The 19419-nt window shown below is 41.9% G+C and overlaps 2 protein-coding genes across 2 annotated transcripts in view; one reads left to right on the top strand and one right to left on the bottom strand.

Annotated features, from left to right (window-relative positions):
* Rpn2 (Regulatory particle non-ATPase 2) overlaps positions 1 to 7502 on the bottom strand; it is a 49607-nt gene extending 42105 nt beyond the window's left edge. The window contains exons 1-7 of the mRNA XM_037434838.2: positions 7351 to 7502; positions 6909 to 7026; positions 6739 to 6802; positions 6541 to 6646; positions 5193 to 5383; positions 4215 to 4358; positions 432 to 500 (exon numbers count right to left, since the gene is read on the bottom strand). Of these exons, the coding sequence (XP_037290735.1) occupies positions 432 to 500; positions 4215 to 4358; positions 5193 to 5383; positions 6541 to 6646; positions 6739 to 6802; positions 6909 to 7026; positions 7351 to 7384 (726 nt within the window). The 5' untranslated portion in view covers positions 7385 to 7502. The remainder of the gene's footprint in view (positions 1 to 431; positions 501 to 4214; positions 4359 to 5192; positions 5384 to 6540; positions 6647 to 6738; positions 6803 to 6908; positions 7027 to 7350) is intronic.
* Positions 7503 to 8105: 603 nt separating this feature from the next.
* Positions 8106 to 14125, top strand: LOC119186060 (uncharacterized). Its single transcript, XM_037434846.2, has 5 exons — positions 8106 to 8445; positions 9775 to 9877; positions 10026 to 10129; positions 11411 to 11586; positions 13158 to 14125. The coding sequence occupies exons 1-5, from the start codon at positions 8337 to 8339 to the stop codon at positions 13431 to 13433; spliced, it is 768 nt and encodes a 255-aa protein (XP_037290743.1). The 5' UTR covers positions 8106 to 8336; the 3' UTR covers positions 13434 to 14125.
* Positions 14126 to 19419: the final 5294 nt, after the last annotated feature.

Consider the following 19419-nt stretch of genomic DNA (forward strand, 5'->3'; position numbering starts at 1 on the left):
AGTTCGTACCAACAATACAGTAATAACAAAATAATAGTAATTGTTGGGGGTTTAAGTCCCAAAACCACGACATGGTATGAGGGACCCCATTGTGAGGGCTCTGGAAATTCCAACAACCTGGAGTTGTTTGACGTGCACCTAAACTAAGTACACGAGGCTCAAGCATATTCAGCTCCATTAAAAATGCAGCTGTGGCGGCCTAGATCTGAACCTGCAACTATTTCCGGTCAGCTGTCGAACCATGGCAGGCCAAGATGTGGTAAATTCTTTAAAAGTGTTTGCCGAATCATGCAATACATGAAACTACGAGTTTGTATTGGTAAAATCCTCTTGCAATAGCCATGCTTCTAGGCGACTGTTAATTGTCACATGATACTTTGTAATACTGGTGTAATGCAGTCATGTGAAGCAGATCTTCCACAGACACTCACCGTATTGCCATCAAGGAGACGCACCAGCACATCAGCCACTGACTGTGCATCATCCAGGAAGATGAGGCACTGCAACAGAATGGGGAAACAGTAAGAATCCTCAGCAAAAGTGATGTTAACTTCCACACAGTACCTCCACTGAGAGCTACCTATAGCAGGATACAACTTAAGAAGTGCGAAGAGACCCTCGTCTGGAGGAAGGAAGCGCAGCAGCCAATCATCTAGGCAATTACTGAAGCAGTTTTGCTTATGCACTTAGCAATGTTCTCCGAATTTGGGGTCACCAGCCACAGAGCTCAGGACGTCTGTCTGGAACGCATACTCATTGGTGGGACAGGCTTGCGAGCAACGGCCTTTGAAGTAGAAATGCCATGGTCTTCTTAAGTTGCATCCAACTATACGTGATGCGCAAGCGTAGGGTTTTATTGCTGGCTGCAGCCTTCCATAGAAGGTTCTTTTTAGTCACTACTGGCAGGGCGTCTTTCGCATTCTTTCTAGCATTCATCACTGTGCGCGACAGCTCCACGGCAAATGCATCCCGTGACCACTGAAACACGTGCTTGGCACCAAACGTTCACAAAGTTGTACTATAGACCTCTAGCGGGGTACATCACAGCATGATGTCTCCGATGCTCGTGCAAGGTGGTGGTTGGCAAAACACTCCCGCCGGTGGCTGAGTGGGGTGCAGTGGCTTGATGCTTGGGGCAAGTTTTTTTTTTTTTTTTTTGAAAGCTTAATCTTCATTTCACAGTGGCAACATTAGCTGTGGTATGTGTCAGAAAACATCTACGTGTGTGGTAAAGTGCGTGATGAAATATTCGCCACGCTGGCTCGCTGTTTATCTCAGAGAAGTGAATACACGTGGTGGCCTGTGTGAGGAACAGTGGCATAGTCTTCGAAAATGTGCAGTGTTGACTGTGGCGTGTACTGTGTGTTGAAAGGCATCGACAATATTGGTTCACCTTTACGGATGGTGAAACTGGGAATATTGTGCGTGGTGTGTGCAGTATGAATAACGCGATGCGTCCTGTTTGCAAAAACACTGGTATTCGTTGTGGGCCGGTTGCAGTAACCGGTTGTCGATAGAACTTTACATCTGACATTTTAGTCAAGGTAAAAATACATTTGACGTGATCATCTGCGAGTTGGTACATCTCAGCGTATGCACGGCGTGCAGAAAAATAAAAGTGCATGATCTCCGGGTGATATATACAACTACGCATGAGCTATAAGTGTTGTGGCATTGCCGATTCTGCATATACGCTTGACTATGGCTATAACTCGTATTATGGGATACTTGATACGTGTTAATAGAAACAGTGGAGATTTTCGTTTCTTATCTGTGTTGTACCTTTACGGCTCGATTCCTAAGAAGTGACAATGAGCATTAGAAGTTCGTGTGTCAGGCCTAAAGGTGCAATATAGGTACGAAAACACGTTATAGGTGGCAAATGCATTTCGCGCAATAAGTGAGAATCCTATCCGTTACGTCGCAGCCAGCAACTCAAAACCATGCTGCCACCAATGCTGTACCTTCTTTAAAACTGCATTGCACATGCACTATGGAAATTGAATAAGCTAACATCCATGCCATGCAAATATTTCTCAAAGTGCCAGCCACCGTGCACATTCAAAACGTTCGCTTTCAAAAAAGATAAGATTTTTTTATGGCTGCCATCTACGTGGGTGAAGCACGCTGCGCGGTAGTCGCGCCTCTCAGTACCCTAAATAAAGTTTCTCCATCCATCCAACTACGACGAGCAAATTTCCGCACTATGAGCAGTAGCCCTTGTGCAACCCACTTCTTTCAAAAGCTGCGACTTTGGAATATAGCAATGTAAAAATTTCTGTCGAAAGAATGCAGACACGCAGCTCTGCTATGCATAAAGATGCCGCCGGCGGAACTTTTTTGCCAACCAGCACATGCTCCGAGAGAGGGTATGGAGGGCGGGGTGCCCGCAGTGACGTCACACTGTTTACAAACAGGAAGAGGTCTATTGCTGATGCGTACAATCTTCCCTATCGCAGTGATGGAAGCGACATTTTGGTTTTTGGAGCAGATTCTGGAGCAAGAAAAATAGTGCTTTGGAGCAAGCTTAATGGTCTTCGGAGCAGAAAAAAAATGCTATAGCTTAGGGTTGCTATTGGCGCTTTTAGAGCAGACGCATGTTCGTAATGACTCCTGTAGTCTAAAACATCACTTAAGCATCTAATAAGTATTTATATTATTAAACATGGCGTATGCTAGTATGCAGCTAGTACTATACAAGCCGTATAGTAGCATGATTGGTGTAAATCATGGAAGCGAGGGAGGGTCAAAGGAGTCCGGAATTTTTTAAGTTCAGGCTGGGGAGGTCAGCCCTTGCAAGTGTCTCCCTTGAAATTTAGCTTGAGCACGTGATATAATTGAGCTAACAGATAAGTATAGCGTAATCAACATCTTAAAAGACTCTTTATCTGTTAGTGCGTACCTGTGTTAAGTGCCCCTCAGCTGTATGAAATATGCAAATCGAAAAAGGGTAAAAACAAAAGTCTGAATAGAACAATGCAATCACACGAGTTCGATCACCGTGATTGTTTTTAAAAATTCTATATGAAAGCATTATATAGTAGTTCCCATATAAACAAAAATACAACCCATAATAAAAATACGAATTGGCCACCACGGCCTGGCATGTGTCACTTCTTGAGATTTTTCTGGATTTATGCCACTGAGTTGCATACTAGGATGATAGGGTGTATACAGCTTGCTTTTGGATTCGGTTAGGCTCACGGGATGGTCCCATGGCATGGTTCACTTTCATTCTTTTTAGTTTGCCAACACCATTTCGGAGCAGGTTTGGAGCAGTTACTAGCAAATATTGCACCTTGGAGCAGCATTTATTTTTTGGAGCAATTGGAGCAGCACTTCTATCACTGCTATCGGCTGTACATGTCCTGTAGAGGAATCTCATTTCACTACCATGAAATTCAACTAAGCGTTCGTAGGAAGTGTTCTTTTTTGTATTCTTTACTCTTCCCTAATCAGGACTCTCAAAACCTCCAGCAGAAACATGGTGAACAGCAGTGGCTCCCTGCCTTAGTCTTTCCTGGAATTTAACTGCTTTTTTTTTACTACAGTAGCTGTGGAGCCACTGTACATTTATTTCAGTATTTTTATAGCATTGTCCTCCTTGTCCCAGCTACTGTACAGATCACTGTAGAAGCCTGCAGTTACATTAAATATTTTAACTACATTGGTCGCAAAGCTGCCTTCCTTGTCTCCTACTGCATATATCTGGTTTCAACCTGTGCCAGGTTCTCTCTTCACCATTTCCATTCTTTGTCTATTCTTCATACCACATTCAGTTCTCTAAATCTTATGTTTTATGTCAGCTGCCTTACGTTTGTTTCCTAACTTCTAAAGCACCGCCACCACTTTTATTCCGTCGTTAAAGTTAAGTACTTTCCTGCTTTGAATGTCTATTTACTACAGCATCAATCTTTTAGCACAAGCATAATACTTTTTTTACAGGATTTCTCAAATTAAATTAATATTTCTGCCTAACTATAAGAGGTACCTATAATTGTGTGACATAGGACTTACTATATAGAATGTTTTTTTTTTCTTATATGATTACAACCAAGCATTCTTCAGGAATGTGAGACTTGTTTGGGTGTCTCAAGCCTGAACAGAGATGTGGCAAGCTATTTGTTCTAAAAAAAAAAAGTTTTGTTAATTTGAAATTCGCAAGCAGCGCTGCTTCTTTTATCAACCCGTGTGAATGTTTTCTAGCCACATACCTGGCACATGTTGACATAATCCGGTGTGCCAAGATTTTTGTAAAGTCGAACCAAGGTTCGCAGCACCTCGTCCTGGAAGGCTCGATTTTGGACAAGTGTCATGGCTACATTGGCACTGTAAGCCAGCATTGCGGGAACTTCTTTCTGTGACAGAATAAGCCCACACATCTGTTATGCACTCACAGAAATTCTGTTTGCTCTGGTTCACACTTGAAAATTTCGCAACTTTTAACCTGCCTATGCCAGTAATAATGTTCGTTATGCATCGATACACTTCCAACTTCACACATAGAAACACATCCTCAAGGAGTAAACAATGCATGAGTCAACACATTCCAGCACATATTACTGCATTTTTTATTGGACAAGGCTGTATGTGACTCCAGCAGCAAACTGCTTGAGTAGAATCAAACGAGCCTTTATAAGACATGAAACATGGACAAGCAAAACAAAAAGTGTTAACGAGAATAGAGAGTGAAAAAAGAAGGTGCTGCACCTCATCACTTCACTGGGACCTTTTCCCTGAAAGTTACCAACTTGTCCAACAAGCTATTCTACAAGTAGCACTGCTGCTTGCAGATGTTCAGCGTACAAGATCACACTATAAGCCCAAAAGCTGATACATCAAATAGTTATATTGAGCTCAAGTTCCAGTGCGCTGCATACAGACTATATGTCATTTGATCACTTAAACTTGTGCCACATGAAGGCCTATATACAAGTGTCATGTGTCAGTTTTCAGATAAGTACAGTCTTTGATACCTGCAGGTTTCAGTTATATAATGTTTAAACCCATTTTTCGGAAGTCGCGGTAACACTGACCCTCTTACTTTATTTTCCAATGGGTTGTCTTTCCTTATAATTACCTTGTATTCACTCCAAACAGGACAAGGTGACAAGAAATTAGTTTACTTGTCTAGCTCTCAAATGCAGTCAATGCTGCTACTGCTACCAGCTTGAAGTGAAATTCATACTCACTGAACTGACAATGGCTTTCTCAAACATGTCCATGCGACGCGTTTCGAGCGCAATGCCCACTGCCTGCCGATACTGTTTATCGTCAAAGCAGCGTTGGAACATGCGGTTCACGATGGCCTCCAATCGATGGTCGATGCCCTCACCTCCCTCGGGCTGCTTGCGCAACTTTGTGTAGTGGTCAATGGACTTGGCTGCAGACACAAAAGCTGGTTATTTAAATGGTTTTCGGCCACAAAAAGCAGACTGTGCTTCCTGTCCTCACTTTTAGTTTACTTAAAGAAGCTACAAGCAACAACTCTTGATGTTTAGGCATTTGACAACAAAACACATAAAGGAGAGAAATACGAAGGCATACTTCACAAGAAGTGGAACACATTTTAGGCTAGATAAATATGAAGTTCACTGTATTTAGACTCAAAGGAAAGGTAGACAAATATTTGACATATATCCCTCTGAGATGCACTATTTTTAGTCAAGGACAAGGCCTACTATTCCCGAACTTAGCAGCACATTTTAACACAAAAAAGCAGCATCCTGTGAATACAAAACAATGCCATTCCCATTAAAGCCAGATGTCACTGTTCCACAGAAAGCAGGGAACCTACTAAGAAACCAAACACTCCCGATGACAAGTTTACTTTGTATCAAGCAAAAGAGAGAGAGACAGTTGTTCTTTATGTACACAAGCCATTATTTACTCAGAGTCCAGATTCACAAGTTCATGTTTGTTCAGGAGCATTTTGTAAATAGACCCAAGCAAATCATGACAGGAAATTTTATAGTGGCGAAATCAATAAAAAGATGATGAAAACTAGCAGCTTTGTAATCACAGCACCAGTCTCATGTTTTAGTACTCTCATTTTCCTACCTCTGCAGATGGGCTCTGTAGCGAGGCCAACTTAAAAGAAAAAATAGTCAAATGCCTGCAGGACGGAAATTAAGACCAGCCCGGGTATGACTTTTTCGTTTTGCATTTTTTGCACCGTAGGTTCGAAATGGTCTCATACCAGAAATTAACTTCAGAACCCACACTATTTTCCGAGCTGTGAAATCACGGTGCCAAAAAGGACAATCAGTCAAATATGTTGTTTCCAGTAGTTGACACCGTCTTTCAGCTCCTGTTTAGTGCTTGAGCTCGTTACATGTCGTGGCAAAAAAATTTGCATTTCACAGCTTGACTGGCCTCTAGAGAGCTGTTGCTAGGCTGTGCACCACCAAACGACATACTTATCCGAAACTAATCAGTACTGAACGTTGCTTGCTACTCAAGCTGATGTACACATCCTAACATGATCAACTAGGTTGACAGTTTCATAAGGTGATTACAATAGCCGAAAATAATACGTACATATGATCGTCTGTACATACTCCGATGACGAAGTTACATCAAAAAGCTCGCTCGCACCAAGGGCATAAGTTAAGGAGTCTTCAAATGAGCCAAGATGGTAGTAGACCTGATAAAGACGACAAGAAAAGATGGGGAGAACGAACGTCATTCAAACCGATACCTCCCACAAAACAAGAAAGAAAGGCCAAAATTACAGACCTTGGATGCAACCAGCGCAGCCAGGTGCCTCTCCGGAAAACCATTATCCTCGTAAAGAACCTCACTGAAATGAAACAACAAAGACAATATTGGAAAATTTGTATATCACAACGAAATAAAGGGCTAATCAGTGGTTATTCGAACTAGGCCGTTAAGGTTAACGGGATTACATCTTCTCGATCGCTTCGGAGATCTCAGGCCAGAACTCGTCGACAATGTTGTCCAGCTTCTTCAATGCAAAAACTTTGAGCTCTGTCTGGTTCTCTTCAAGCAGGGAAATTATTCCGGCTGAAAGGAAGAAACACAAGATGATTAACTCGCAAGAGTGACACCTAGAAGGAGTACGAGAGCGTAAAGATACCGTCGTCGTGGTGGCATTATGCGTAACGCTTGTCGCCAATAATTAATGAAAGAGTAATCTGCATGACTGCAATATTGATCGCACAAACTACAGTTCTCTTCCGTTTTCTTTGCGGCAACGCAATGCGTTAGATGTTTCCGAACAAGCAAGTGTGACGAGACCGACCCCGTCACTGTTCACGACAAGCTTAACAGTAGCACCACGGTGAACACCACGCGCACTTGAACACAGGCATCCTCGCCACGACTTACCTGCTGAAGTTATATTCATCGTTGACTGCACCATTTTCACGGTGGAGTGTCAGCTGAGTCCGACAAGCTCACGACGGAGTCGACGAAATTCCCTGACTCACGGACGCCGCAGGTCCCCTGCCCTCGGCTCGCCGCCAATTTAGCCAACGGTAGCCGATACCAATGCCGGTTGCCATTTATAGCCATTAAGCGTTCACAATACATAGCCTCTAAGACCTGCATTTTTTGTTTTGAATTTTGGTTAAAAAATAGTTTCCATAAAAATATTTTTTTCAGTTTACAGTCAACCAAAAATACAATAAAAATATTCAATAAACGTCTTCATTAATTTGATTTTGTTTTAGAAGCAAATCTTGAAGTCAATGCTTTGAAAGTACACGAGCAGACCGCTAAGTTAACGTTAAAACACTTTAACATAGTTTTAATTTCTAGATGACTTGAAAACTCAAAATTCACAAACTACGAATAGAAAGCTCTGGGTGTGGTCAAGCGCTTGCTATGTGTTCTTCTTATGTGTTTTTTTTTTTTTTGCTTAGTAGCAATTAAAATTTGTACAAGTCGCCCGACCTCGGTGCTTGTTTAGTATCTACTGTATCTACACTTTACAACTACCGTTTTGACATGGTTTTGACCAAGCTAAAATTCATAGAAGTTACTACAGTATGGCGGCAAACTTTACTCTACTGTAGCGTCCTCTGGCGTCTTTTGAACTATGTTCTGGTTTTAAGCATGACTGGGTAGGCGTTGGACGGGTGGGCAGGTGCATCAGGATGCTCTAAATAGCTAAATAAAGGGAAGGTCATCGACCGTAGTAAAGCATTTGGTACCGACGTCTAGCAATGCGTAGTTGTCGCGTCCTTTCAACTTCAGTTTTTGTCATGTGAAATACTTTGTGCGCAGAGGGGACGGAGTAGCTTCGCCTCTTTGAAAATCGATGGCCTTCACGTGCGTCAACGTTTAGGCGGTGTGTCACATCCGAGGATACGATGCGCAGCAATATTTTGATCAGTTGCGTGCTTATCAACATTGGCATTCAGTGGGGCTTCTTCGTGGTTTCCGCTTTGCTCCGGACCGAGCTCCTCCTCGAACTAGTCGGTAATTTCCAATGCTTGCATCTTCATTCTGTGAACTAGCGCCGCGTGTTTTATTTTATACATTACAACACATCTTACAGGAAATGCTAAAGCATTAACATTCGTGCTGCTTGCTGCAAAGACTTAGCGCCGTCACAGACTGTTGATGTCTCACGATATGTAGCGTATATGCGACAATAAAGCAAATGTACACCTACACATTCGCAGACCGTGGATTTACTTTGATTTTCCGTTACACTAATAAATCCTATTCCACTTGTAATTCCTACGTGCTTCGCGGCTTTCCTTGCAAACTTGGTTTATAACGGTCTGTTATAACAGTTAACGGTGTTGAACCTACAGTGGTAAAAGGCAACTCCTCTGACATGAAGCTGCAGCAGTAGTTTCTTGAAGTCTCTTTGCGTGGTTATGAAGTTAAGAAAAACAAGGCCATAAGCATTAGTGTCGAGAACGATTTTTTTTTTTTTTTTAGAAAATCACTAGCTTCCGTCTGTGTTTGGGATGTGCATGTAGAGAAAGTCTGGTAGATCGCAATCAGTTCAGTATTTTTTTTTTTTACCCTGAATTTTAGCATTTTCTAGTGCTGTCCTGCTAGCCTGTTCATTTTAAAATTCTGTTGAAGGTGAAGCATTGTAACAATTGCAGTACTTGCACACTGTAAGCAAAGTTAAAGGGTTATTAACATTGGTATGTGATTGCATAGAAAGGAATTACAGTTACAATAACAAGACAAGAGTGCATAGGTAGACATTGTTGAGATGGTGAAATAGGCTAGTTGGCTCCAATACATCTTGTAAAAAAAAAAAAGACAAGTGCTGAGCACTGCCTTGCTTCTAGTCTGTGTTAATTTGATATCTATATGACGGAAGTAATTGTTGAAGTTTGCGTTGAATATGGGTATCATTTGTAGTGGACGTCAGGGAAGCTTGTGAAGGAAATGTCGGAGCTGCATAACCTCACAAAAAGCATCATCCTTATATTGGTATGAAACAAACCAGCTTTGAGATAATGATGTGGTGAATATATGCAGTCAGGTTCTATTCAAGTCTGTAACAAATAAAGTTTGAAACTTATCGCAATGCTAGTGTAGTTAAAATGCACTGTATTTGTACTGAACAAAAGTTTCCCAAACTTATAAAAGATGTCTGGCCAAAAGACAGAAGTGTGTACCTCATGTGTATATCTTTCTTTCCACATTCAATCTTTTGGTGGGAAAATCGGGCTTAACAATATATTTTTTTACTGTATGGAAGTGCTTTAAGGTGTGCGATAGAAATGTGGCTGTTGGGTTTTCTGTCCTTGGTCGGTTAACAGCTGATTGTACCTGCAGGGTCGTGCACGTGTGTGCTGCTGGCACTGCTGAGCTACTTCTGGGGCAGCCGTTCCCTGCGACAGAGGATCCACACATGGCTGGTCGTGCTCTGGGCAATAAGGTTTGTAATTGTTGGGGGCGCATGCCTGTCAATGTTGTTTTGACTCTTAAAAGAGTGCAACCATTCCCTCGCTGCCCTGGCATGGGCAAAAGTGGCAGAGAGTCAGCACCAGAGTACAAAGAACCTTGCAAAGTGTATTTGTTTGCAGGCTTGGCCTATACCTCTTCACTCGCAAGCTACGACACAGCCAGGATTCACGACAAGCTGTGCCTCCACGACGCCGGAAATTTTTTCTCATATGGACACTGCAAGGCAAGATTTTTGTGTCTAACACTAGCGGCTGATGGCTGCCGCTTCTTTTTATTATTTTTTTTCAGCCTACCTCATAAATTTCACGCAAGGTTAAAAAAAAGGGGGGGGGGGGGGGGGGGGAATAAGGATGTTCATTGCAGCAGCAGTAAACACAGGCTACAAGCGTTCTATTGAAGAGATGCTTGATGTTCACTTGTAACCATAATGCGCCAGCATATAACGAAGCCTAGGAGAGCATAGAAGACTTTATTTATAGCATTTTGTTGAAATGCTGTAATTGTAAAATAGAAAAAAAATGAAAGTGGATGTAAAAACAGCTTGCCATTGGTGGGATACAAACATGCAACCTCTGAAGTACAGACTGGTGGGCTAGTTGGCAGTGCCTAATTCAGCAGTGCACAAAAAAGTACACTGACGGTGACAGTTCAATCTATCTTCTGAAGTATACCACCTCTGCATTGTAGGCACTTCTGTGCAAAGACTAGACTTAGCAGGCTTCATATTGTTGGTCAATGCAACTTATAGCCTTAGAAAGCACAATGTTAACAGAGAGTGTGACCGTGCTGTAGTCTCGGTGAAGCTGGTGTGCATCTGTCTTTTGGCTACACATCTTGTATGAAACGACTCTTCAGTGCATGCATACATCTCCAAGCAGCTTAAATACAGCCATTAGGCTATCCTATTTTTTATTTTATGCGTGCCTCAGACAAGCAGACTAGAAGTCCAACTTGCCATCTAAAACCATACATAATAAGTTATGGGGTTTTACATGCCAAAACTACGGTGTCATTATGAGACGCGCTGCGTTTAGGGACTGTGAAATAACCAGACATCTAGGGTTCTGTGACGTGTACCTAAATCTAAGCACACGGGTATTCTTGTGTTGTTTTCTAAGCCATACATTGTGCAGTGGGACACGTACATGAACAAAACAAAGCAAATCCTTCCGAGAAGCATAACTGATACACTTATGCAAAGAAAAAGAAAAACCTTGGAGCAAGAAAAGCACCTTCCTAAAAAAAGACCCCCAATAAATGCCCAGGATTGTGCATTGGAAACAGACAAGCATGATGCTTAGAACTAGTGAAGAAAATGCTGTTTGCTAAGAGTTTTAATTGATATATGCTGAATGAAGGAGCTCAGTATTCAAATAAGAGCCTGCACATTCTTGGGGGGGGGGGGGGCACTTGTTACGCCAGGAAAATTACATTTTACATACGGTGCCTTCGCACCACTTGCATGATGATAACACATGCATTTCGTTTATGGGACTTTGTGCAGCCTTGCGCACCTTGGTGACACTCTTTCCCACGCTTATTCTGAACACGAGCACATGGGCCGACTTGCCATTGGGAGTACGTGACCTGACAGGTTGGCTGCTGTGGCTGGTGGGTTTCGTGCTAGAGACAGTGGCTGATCACCAGAAGGCCACCTTCCAAGCAGACCCCAAGAACGAGGTGCCTTGCTTATTGTTTTCCTAGTTAGGGTAAACATTCTGCAGTAGCCAAGACTTTCTCAGGCACCATCTACAGAAAAGTGCGTGGCATACACACATCATTTCCTCCAACTGAATGAATAAAGTTGCTTGCTATGTCCATTATTGTATTATCGTACAGACACCTGCTTAGTGGACAAGATCCTGAAAGGTGTGTTGCTGAAATACTTAGTCATCATCATTCTCAGCCTCTTTTAGTCCTTTGCAGAACAAAGGCCTCTCCCAATGATCTCCAGTTTACCCTATTTTGTGCAAGCCGATTCCATTTTATGCCTACAAACTTGTTCATTTCGTCAATCCATCTAACTCTCTGCTATTTTTGACTGTGTTTCCCATCCCTTGTGAACCATTTTATTGCTCTTACTGTTCATCAGTCACCTGTTTCATGTATTAAGTGGCCAGCATAGGACCATTTCTTTCACTTGATGTTAAATGGGCTATGTGCTTTCAAGTAGTAAACTTGAAAGCACATAGCCCATTATATGCTGTATTTTTATTTTTTGGTTTTATATGCCTTTTTGTTTTTCATGTTCGATTTTTTTCAGTTCCGACTGCTGCTTTATTCTTATTCAATTGTAACTATAACCGAGGGTCCCGTTGCAATCGCGTACTTTGGGACCCTCGTCTGTATATTTTATATTTTGTATATATACTCTTTTTGTCTTAATAAAACTCATTTGATTTGATTTGCAGCCCAGCTTGTTCCCTGACCCATTGTGCCATCCTCTGGTCTCTTAATGTTACTCCCATCATTTTACGTTCCATTGAATACTGCGTGGTCAACGTTTTTCTAGCTGTTGTTATTCTTCATGTTTCAACGACAAATGCTTAGTATTTAACTTTTAAAGTATTGATTAAATTTATGCGAAATATTTTTGCTGGAGTCTTCTTCTAGGTTTGAGAGGCAGGATTTGAATAAGTTGTTCTCTTATGTAGTGTTTCAGGTTTTATATGAGGAGTGAGAGTTGTACATGGTGGTACAAATGTCTGTGGCTTTTAGAGTGCAGCTCTGAGAGGCCCATTTTTTCATTGAGAGTCGACCTGCCTCATCTGTTGTAACTGAGAGAACGAACACACAAAAAATGAAAGTGGGCCACAAGCACTACTAAGATGGCAAAAAAAATGAAAGAAAGAGTACTGCATGAGATTACGCTGGCCACACAGATTTATATGTTGGCCTGTTTTTTTAGAGATCAATTTAGCTCCAGTTCTCAGATCAAGGGTTATCCTTGCTCCCACTAACGTATGATCACGGCACTTTACCTTGCTTTTGACATTTACATCCTGCAAGATTGTTGAAGAGGGGACATTACTCAAGCCAGCATTTCAAAGGTGCATATAATATACATGTATACCATAGACAACTTTTCGTTCTACTTTGAACAACACTGATTCCTTCTGTGCTTTCCTTGATTATTAACTTTGTACGGTCATCACTTAAACATACTTACTTAGGACATTGTTTAGCTTTTGCATATCATGATCTCATTGACATTTTTTCTTTTCCACATGTTTTGACTGCATCGTTGCCAGAGTCACTTTATACGGACAGGGCTCTGGAGCGTGTCACGGCACCCAAACTACTTTGGCGAGATACTGCTCTGGCTTGGCCTGTACCTGTCGGCCAGCTCTGTGTTTCGACGGACCGAATACCTGTGTGTGCTGTGTCCCATAACAGACCTGCTGCTCATCACCCGTGTCACTGGAGTGCCAAAGCTCGAGCAGGCTGCCTTTCGCAAGTGGGGTAACGACCCTGCATACCACGAGTACCTACGCTCAACCGCGGTGCTGGTACCTTTCTTGTGGTAGTAATAATTCCAGAGTTCCACAGTGTGATGATGATACAAAACCTGGCACAGCTTTGCTCTCCACACCACAGCAAGACATATCAGAAGCCTAGCAGCCTTGGCTTATGAAGGGAGTGATGAGCTGTACATGATGCCTGCAGGAGTTACTTAGCAATGGAGGTCAACCATGTTGCCATGACAGCCTGAATGTCGAGAGCCTTGGGTTAGGTGCAACCTTAACAACAATACAGTATCTTGTGTTAGGTCAGAATGGTTTGTATGCCGAGGTGGAGCAACAACTCATCTCTGCCGTTCCTCAGCCAGCATTCCTCTGTAAATGCCGAGCAGCTGGCTATTAACTATCCTCAGCCTGCAGGGCTATATACTTTCCCAGACAAACTTGACAGGTATAGTATTGACCTAGGGCACTAACATGGTAGAGTCAGTACATATCTCTGCTCAGTTTCTTGTGTGCATATCTAGCATGCAGCGAGTTGTGTAGTTCTCTGCTGATGTAAACTATGGCATTACCATTTTGCCCATCCTCTATTCTTGAACAATCACTGAAACTGAAGTGCTGTTAGTGAAAGGGTCTCGACAAAACCTTGATTGGCTGTGGAAAGCATCTGCAAAGCAAGCCATTTATACGCACAGAGAAATGTATACATTAGTAGCCTAACAAGTGGTCCTAAAGTGCCTGATTGAATTTCTATGTGGTGTTGAGCACAGTTGAGACAATGCGCATGTAATAACGCTTGTTAGTTTTTGCTGCTCTGAATTATCAGTGAGCACCCAAGTTCCCCAACTGGCATGAGAGGACTGCTGCTGCTGAGAGTGCCGTCTCACTATATTGAGTACACAGAAAAGCATGTGCAACTTGCGCGTGACATTCATGAGACGGCACTGACAGCACAGCTTTAGTTCCTCTGGAAATTTGGCCACTGCTATTTTATTTTATTTTTTCACCACCGCACAAAATTAAATTTTGAGAGAAGCACTTTACATGGCACAAGCAATCTACTTACTGCTTTCAAGCAGCCTTTTTACCTGTTGAGAGAACAAATGGACTGATGTATATACAGAAAGTGTATGAAAAAGTGTATAATAAATGTTTTTGATATGCAAAATTTGTGTAAAATGTCTAATGACATTAGTATGCCATACGTCGCGAGTCGTCCAACAGTTTCAAGAGCTGGATATGTTCGCTATATGGCCTCAAGACAAACACCAGAATCAAACAAATACCACGTGCATCGGCAAGAATGGAATAAAAAATTTGTTTCACCCTGTTGTTGTTATGCTAACAGTGCATGAGCTGCATTTATCCCCGGAAGTGTATATTTTTCAATTGCTTAGCTAATTGCAGGCATGGAAAAATGAAGTACTTGCATAAATAAGTATCTTTACTCACAAGGTAGCTAAAGAGATGCACACTTAGTCCAGGATTCCTCAAGCTTGGGCATCATCCTGAAGCAAATAAAGCTTTAAAATGTGGCACAGAATGAAAAGGCTGACTGTTTCTTAGTGGTAGAACTCATGGAGTCGCCTCACCAACTTACTAAGAGTTAGACCATTTATGTCTCTTGACAGATGGCCTTGTTTCACACATTCACCTACCTCTGGTGTGTGTTAACACTGCACATGTTTGGCTGTGAAGGGCCTCCTTTGTCAAGTTACCCATACTAATATTTTGATGGCTTCATGCCCCACGTTCACAATGCGGCTTCTCCCAAATAGTTTGCTCAGTGCTGCCACAAACAATAACTTGGTGCACAGTTGCAGGTCACTAGTTCCTTTTCTGGCTAGGTGGATTCTGTGCTCAGGAAAATGGTGCACCTAAATGAGCTGGTTGCTCAATGCCAGCAATAAGGCACCTTTTTGCGGTCTGTTAGGGTGGAGTCTGAGAGAATGCTAAAAACCATTCCTTGTGTCCATTCCTTATCCATGCCCATGCCTCGCTTTTTCATTCCTGGTAGTCTGGTGTCTCTCTCAATCATCGAAACATACGTCGCACTTGCATCAAGAAGCATATTTTTATTCATGCATGTAGTTCGTCCACAAAAGCATTTTCTTTAGTTTTCACATTACGATATATATGGCTTATTTTCCATTGCGCTGCTGTCAGCATTCAAACCGAAACAAGTATGTAACAGCACAACTCTCATTTCCAAGGTAAGTCTACCCTGCAGCACAGCTAACTGCAGCGGTGCACCAACCAGCTGCATATAACTCTGCCACCTGTTTAGATGACTCTGCCGAAACACTGAAATTGTGATTCATGGAGACCTGTAGAACATGAGATGAACTGAGCCATGGTAGCTGCATTCCTTCAGCAATCTTTTAGCAAAGAAAGCATCTTAAGGTTGCACTGTATCTGTGGAAACCACAAATGAATGACTTAGCATGTCTAACTTGTACAACATGCACAGTGCAATATGTATTTAAGGCTGCTCTCGAATAGGTCAGCAGATATTTACCTGAGCTTTTCTCAGCTGTTGTTTATACACATAATTCATCTTCATCCTAGTAAACTTAAGCAAGGCTAAGGAGAGAGTTCAAAAACAGCTCATGCTGCATAAGAAAAAACAATTGCCATCTCGCCAAAAAATGATTTTGAAGGCTTCACAAAAACAAATCTCGTGAAATTTTGTGAGGCCATTGTTGCTGGTTGCTTAGTGCAGCACAGTATAGGTCAATGTGTACTGCATTACTGAGATGTCCATTATGTTTCGTAGAGGCTACTCGTAGAGGCTACAGAATTTCGTAGAGGCTACTCCACAATAGACCATATTCATACTATCAATCAGGTAATCGAGAAATGCACAGAAGACAACTAACCTTTATACATAACTTTCATAGATTAAGAGAAGGTGTTTGACTCAGTTGAGACATCAGTAGTAATGCAGGCACTTCGGAATTGGGGCATCGAAGAACCCTACATAAACATACTAGAAGAAATCTACAGCCACACGTTCACAGCCACCATAGTTCTGTAAAAAGAAAGCGACAGAATTACAATAAAAAAGGGTTCAAAGCAGGGAAACACGATTTCTATAATGTTGATGATTGATATGTGGGGTTTAACGTCCCAAAACCACTATATGATTATGAGAGACGCCGTAGTGGAGGGCTCCGGAAATTTAGACCACCTGGGGTTCTTTTACATGCACCCAAATCTGAGCACACGGGCCTACAACATTTCAGCCTCCATCGGAAATGCAGCCGGGATTCGAACCTGCGCCCTGCGGGTCAGCAGCCGAGTACCTTAGCCACTAGACCACCACGGCGGGGCGTTTTCTATAATGTTAGTCACCACGTCTTTACAGGAGATATTCAAGGCCCTAGATTCGAAGAGTAAGGAATGAGAGTTAATGGAGGGTATCCTAGTAACCTGCGATTCGCTGATGACATTGCCTTAATGAGTAACTCAAGGGACGAATTACAGCTTATGATTACTGAATTCGACGTGGAAAGCAGAAGTGTAGGTCTGAAAATTATTAAGCACAAAACTAAAATAATGTGGAACAGTCTTAACAGAAAACAGCACTTTGCAATAGGTGGAGAGACGCTGGAAGCTGTAAAGGAATGTGTCTACATAGGACAGCTAGTAACCACGGAGCCGAATTATGAGAGTGAAATAACTGGATGAATAAGGATGGGGTGGATCACATTCGCCAAGCATTCTCAAATCATGAATGGCAATCTGCCACTAACCCTGAAAAGGAAGGTATACAACTGCTGCATCTTGCCAGTACTTAGCTACGGAGCAGAAACCTGGAGGCTTACAAAGAGGGTTCAGCTTCAATTGAGGATGACACAGCGAGCGATGGAATGAAAAATGATAATGTAATGATAATGAGACAAAAAGAGAGCAGAGTGGGTCAGGGAACAAACTGGGGTGAAGGCTATCATAGTTTAAATAGAAATGGACATGAGCTGGGCAAGCAGCACCTAGGCAGGATAACCGCTGGTCATTAAAGGTAACTGACTGGATTCCCAGAGAAGGTGAACACACGAAGGGGAGACAATGTTAGGTTGGCCAATGAGATTAAAAAGTTTGCAGGTATAACGTGGCAGCAGAAAGCACAAGACCGGGTTGATTGGCAGATGATGGGAGAGGCCTTTGCCCTGCAGTGGGCGTAGTCAGACTGATGATGATGGCCAGAAGGCACTATACAAGCATCATGTTGGAAAAGGATCTTGTCAATAGATGTAATATAGTGTGGTTGGGAACCATGACAATCCATAATAGACATGGTTTCCAACCATGTCAATCAGGCTCAAAGTGCTCACAACGCTTTACAGACATATAGATGGTACCTCACTTATCCACAGCACTATGAATGATGCCATATTAGGCACAGTAATTCCCCATCTTCGCAAGATATTTTATGGTATATTAGGAACCTAGCAACTTCACTTTTACTATTCGCTCTGAGAGACTTTATAATATCTAGTAAAGCTGCTTCACCATCGCTGTGCTGCAAGTTCGATGCAGGCCCAGCATTTTTCGTGAAACTGGCATGCAAAAACCAGCAATATTCTAGGCAGCTATCATCCCTGCCCTTTCATAATAATGTTTTGAACAACCCAGTTGTTAGTAAAGGACTTTTAGCATGCAAAATGAAGTTGCTGGGTTGTTGTGATTTGTCATGAAGTTAAGGTGAAGACCCATATATAGGGGGGTGGGCAAATATTCGCAATTTCAAATATTTTCCTATTAGTGCTTGCTATTCGATTTACACTGAGATTTCTGCTATTAGAACTTTCTAAAGACAAATGCAGTCCATAACTAATCGAAAGTGACCCTTTCAGTCATGTAATAATCTCCACCTCATCACATTCTCGTACTGCAGCAAAGCTACCTTTCAGGCTCCACTACAATTGTGAATGTATTGATTTAAAAAAATGCTTGTCCCAACATGTATATGGTATATGTGGAAGAGTAGGCGCTCCGTTAATGCTGTTTTGAAACTGAAGTTTGGCCAGGAAGTTCGAAAAATCAGACGTTGAAGATTTTTAGCATCCAAAATTTCAAATTTTCTCGCACGTCTATGAGGCAGATTTGGAACTCCTAACTTCAAGAGAGCACAGCTGTGTAGGCGACATCAGTTGGGCTTCCACAGAAAAGTTGAAAGAGGAGGAAAAGCTGAAAAAAATAGAATCTTTTGCCTTTCACATGTATAGTGTTGTCGACAACACTTTGATTGCACCAAACTGCTAACGAATACAATTTGGCCTCTGCATTGCCTCGTTCTTGATAAGACAACTATGAAGTACCACTCTGCCAGCACTTCATCAATCTAGCAAAAAGAAACACTTTCATGTTGTCATATCTTGCAAGAATATGCTTAAGAGATCTCTTCAACTTCTTTCTGCAATTTCACTTAAAACTATCTGAAAAATATTCAAAAGATATTCTATTCACTCACCCATCTCAATATTTGAATTCCCTTTGCACCCAAAATTTTGATATTTGCACAGCTCTACCCATATTATAAAGGCACATTATTTTCTAATTTTAAAAAGTCTATATAGCACCCTGTCTTTGGTCACACAAAGTAAGATAGTATACAGTATTGTCCCCTCCAAAGCTGATTACTTTGATTTGAAGGAGTCATAAGTAGGGTAGCAGCAGAAATATAGCCTAAGCCATGTCTCATGTACAAAGGCCTTGCTTGGTAACCTCAGATTCATATGCCTCGTCTGCTCCCTATGACTCTATCATATGGATGCAGATTTCTAAATTTTACTGTACTGTTTTGCGTTATGCTGTCCTCCATGCATTTTTGTTACCTTGGCACACATAGACTTGACAGATAACAAAGCCTGCTAAACTCAATTTTTCCCCCTCTATCATCAGCTAGAACGTCGGCTGCCATTGCTCGCTGTCTAATTATGCCAAACTTCTATTTTTTCCCACTTGATATTGACTATAATTCCATATCCCTAATATGCCCCACTACCTTTTTCTACTCCTGGCACAACACTTATATTACACTCCTCTC

This window comes from Rhipicephalus microplus, chromosome 1 (assembly GCF_043290135.1).
Source record: "Rhipicephalus microplus isolate Deutch F79 chromosome 1, USDA_Rmic, whole genome shotgun sequence".
NCBI lineage: Eukaryota > Metazoa > Arthropoda > Arachnida > Ixodida > Ixodidae > Rhipicephalus > Rhipicephalus microplus.

What these genes read in the sequence shown, in the direction of transcription:
- LOC119186060 (XM_037434846.2), top strand. Translation starts at nt 8,337, where the DNA reads ATGCGCAGCAATATTTTGATCAGTTGCGTGCTTATCAACATTGGCATT. An exon ending in TCTCATATGGACACTGCAAG is followed by an intron (nt 10,130 to 11,410) that starts GCAAGATTTTTG and finishes GACTTTGTGCAG; the next exon opens with CCTTGCGCACCTTGGTGACA. An exon ending in AAGCAGACCCCAAGAACGAG is followed by an intron (nt 11,587 to 13,157) that starts GTGCCTTGCTTA and finishes CATCGTTGCCAG; the next exon opens with AGTCACTTTATACGGACAGG.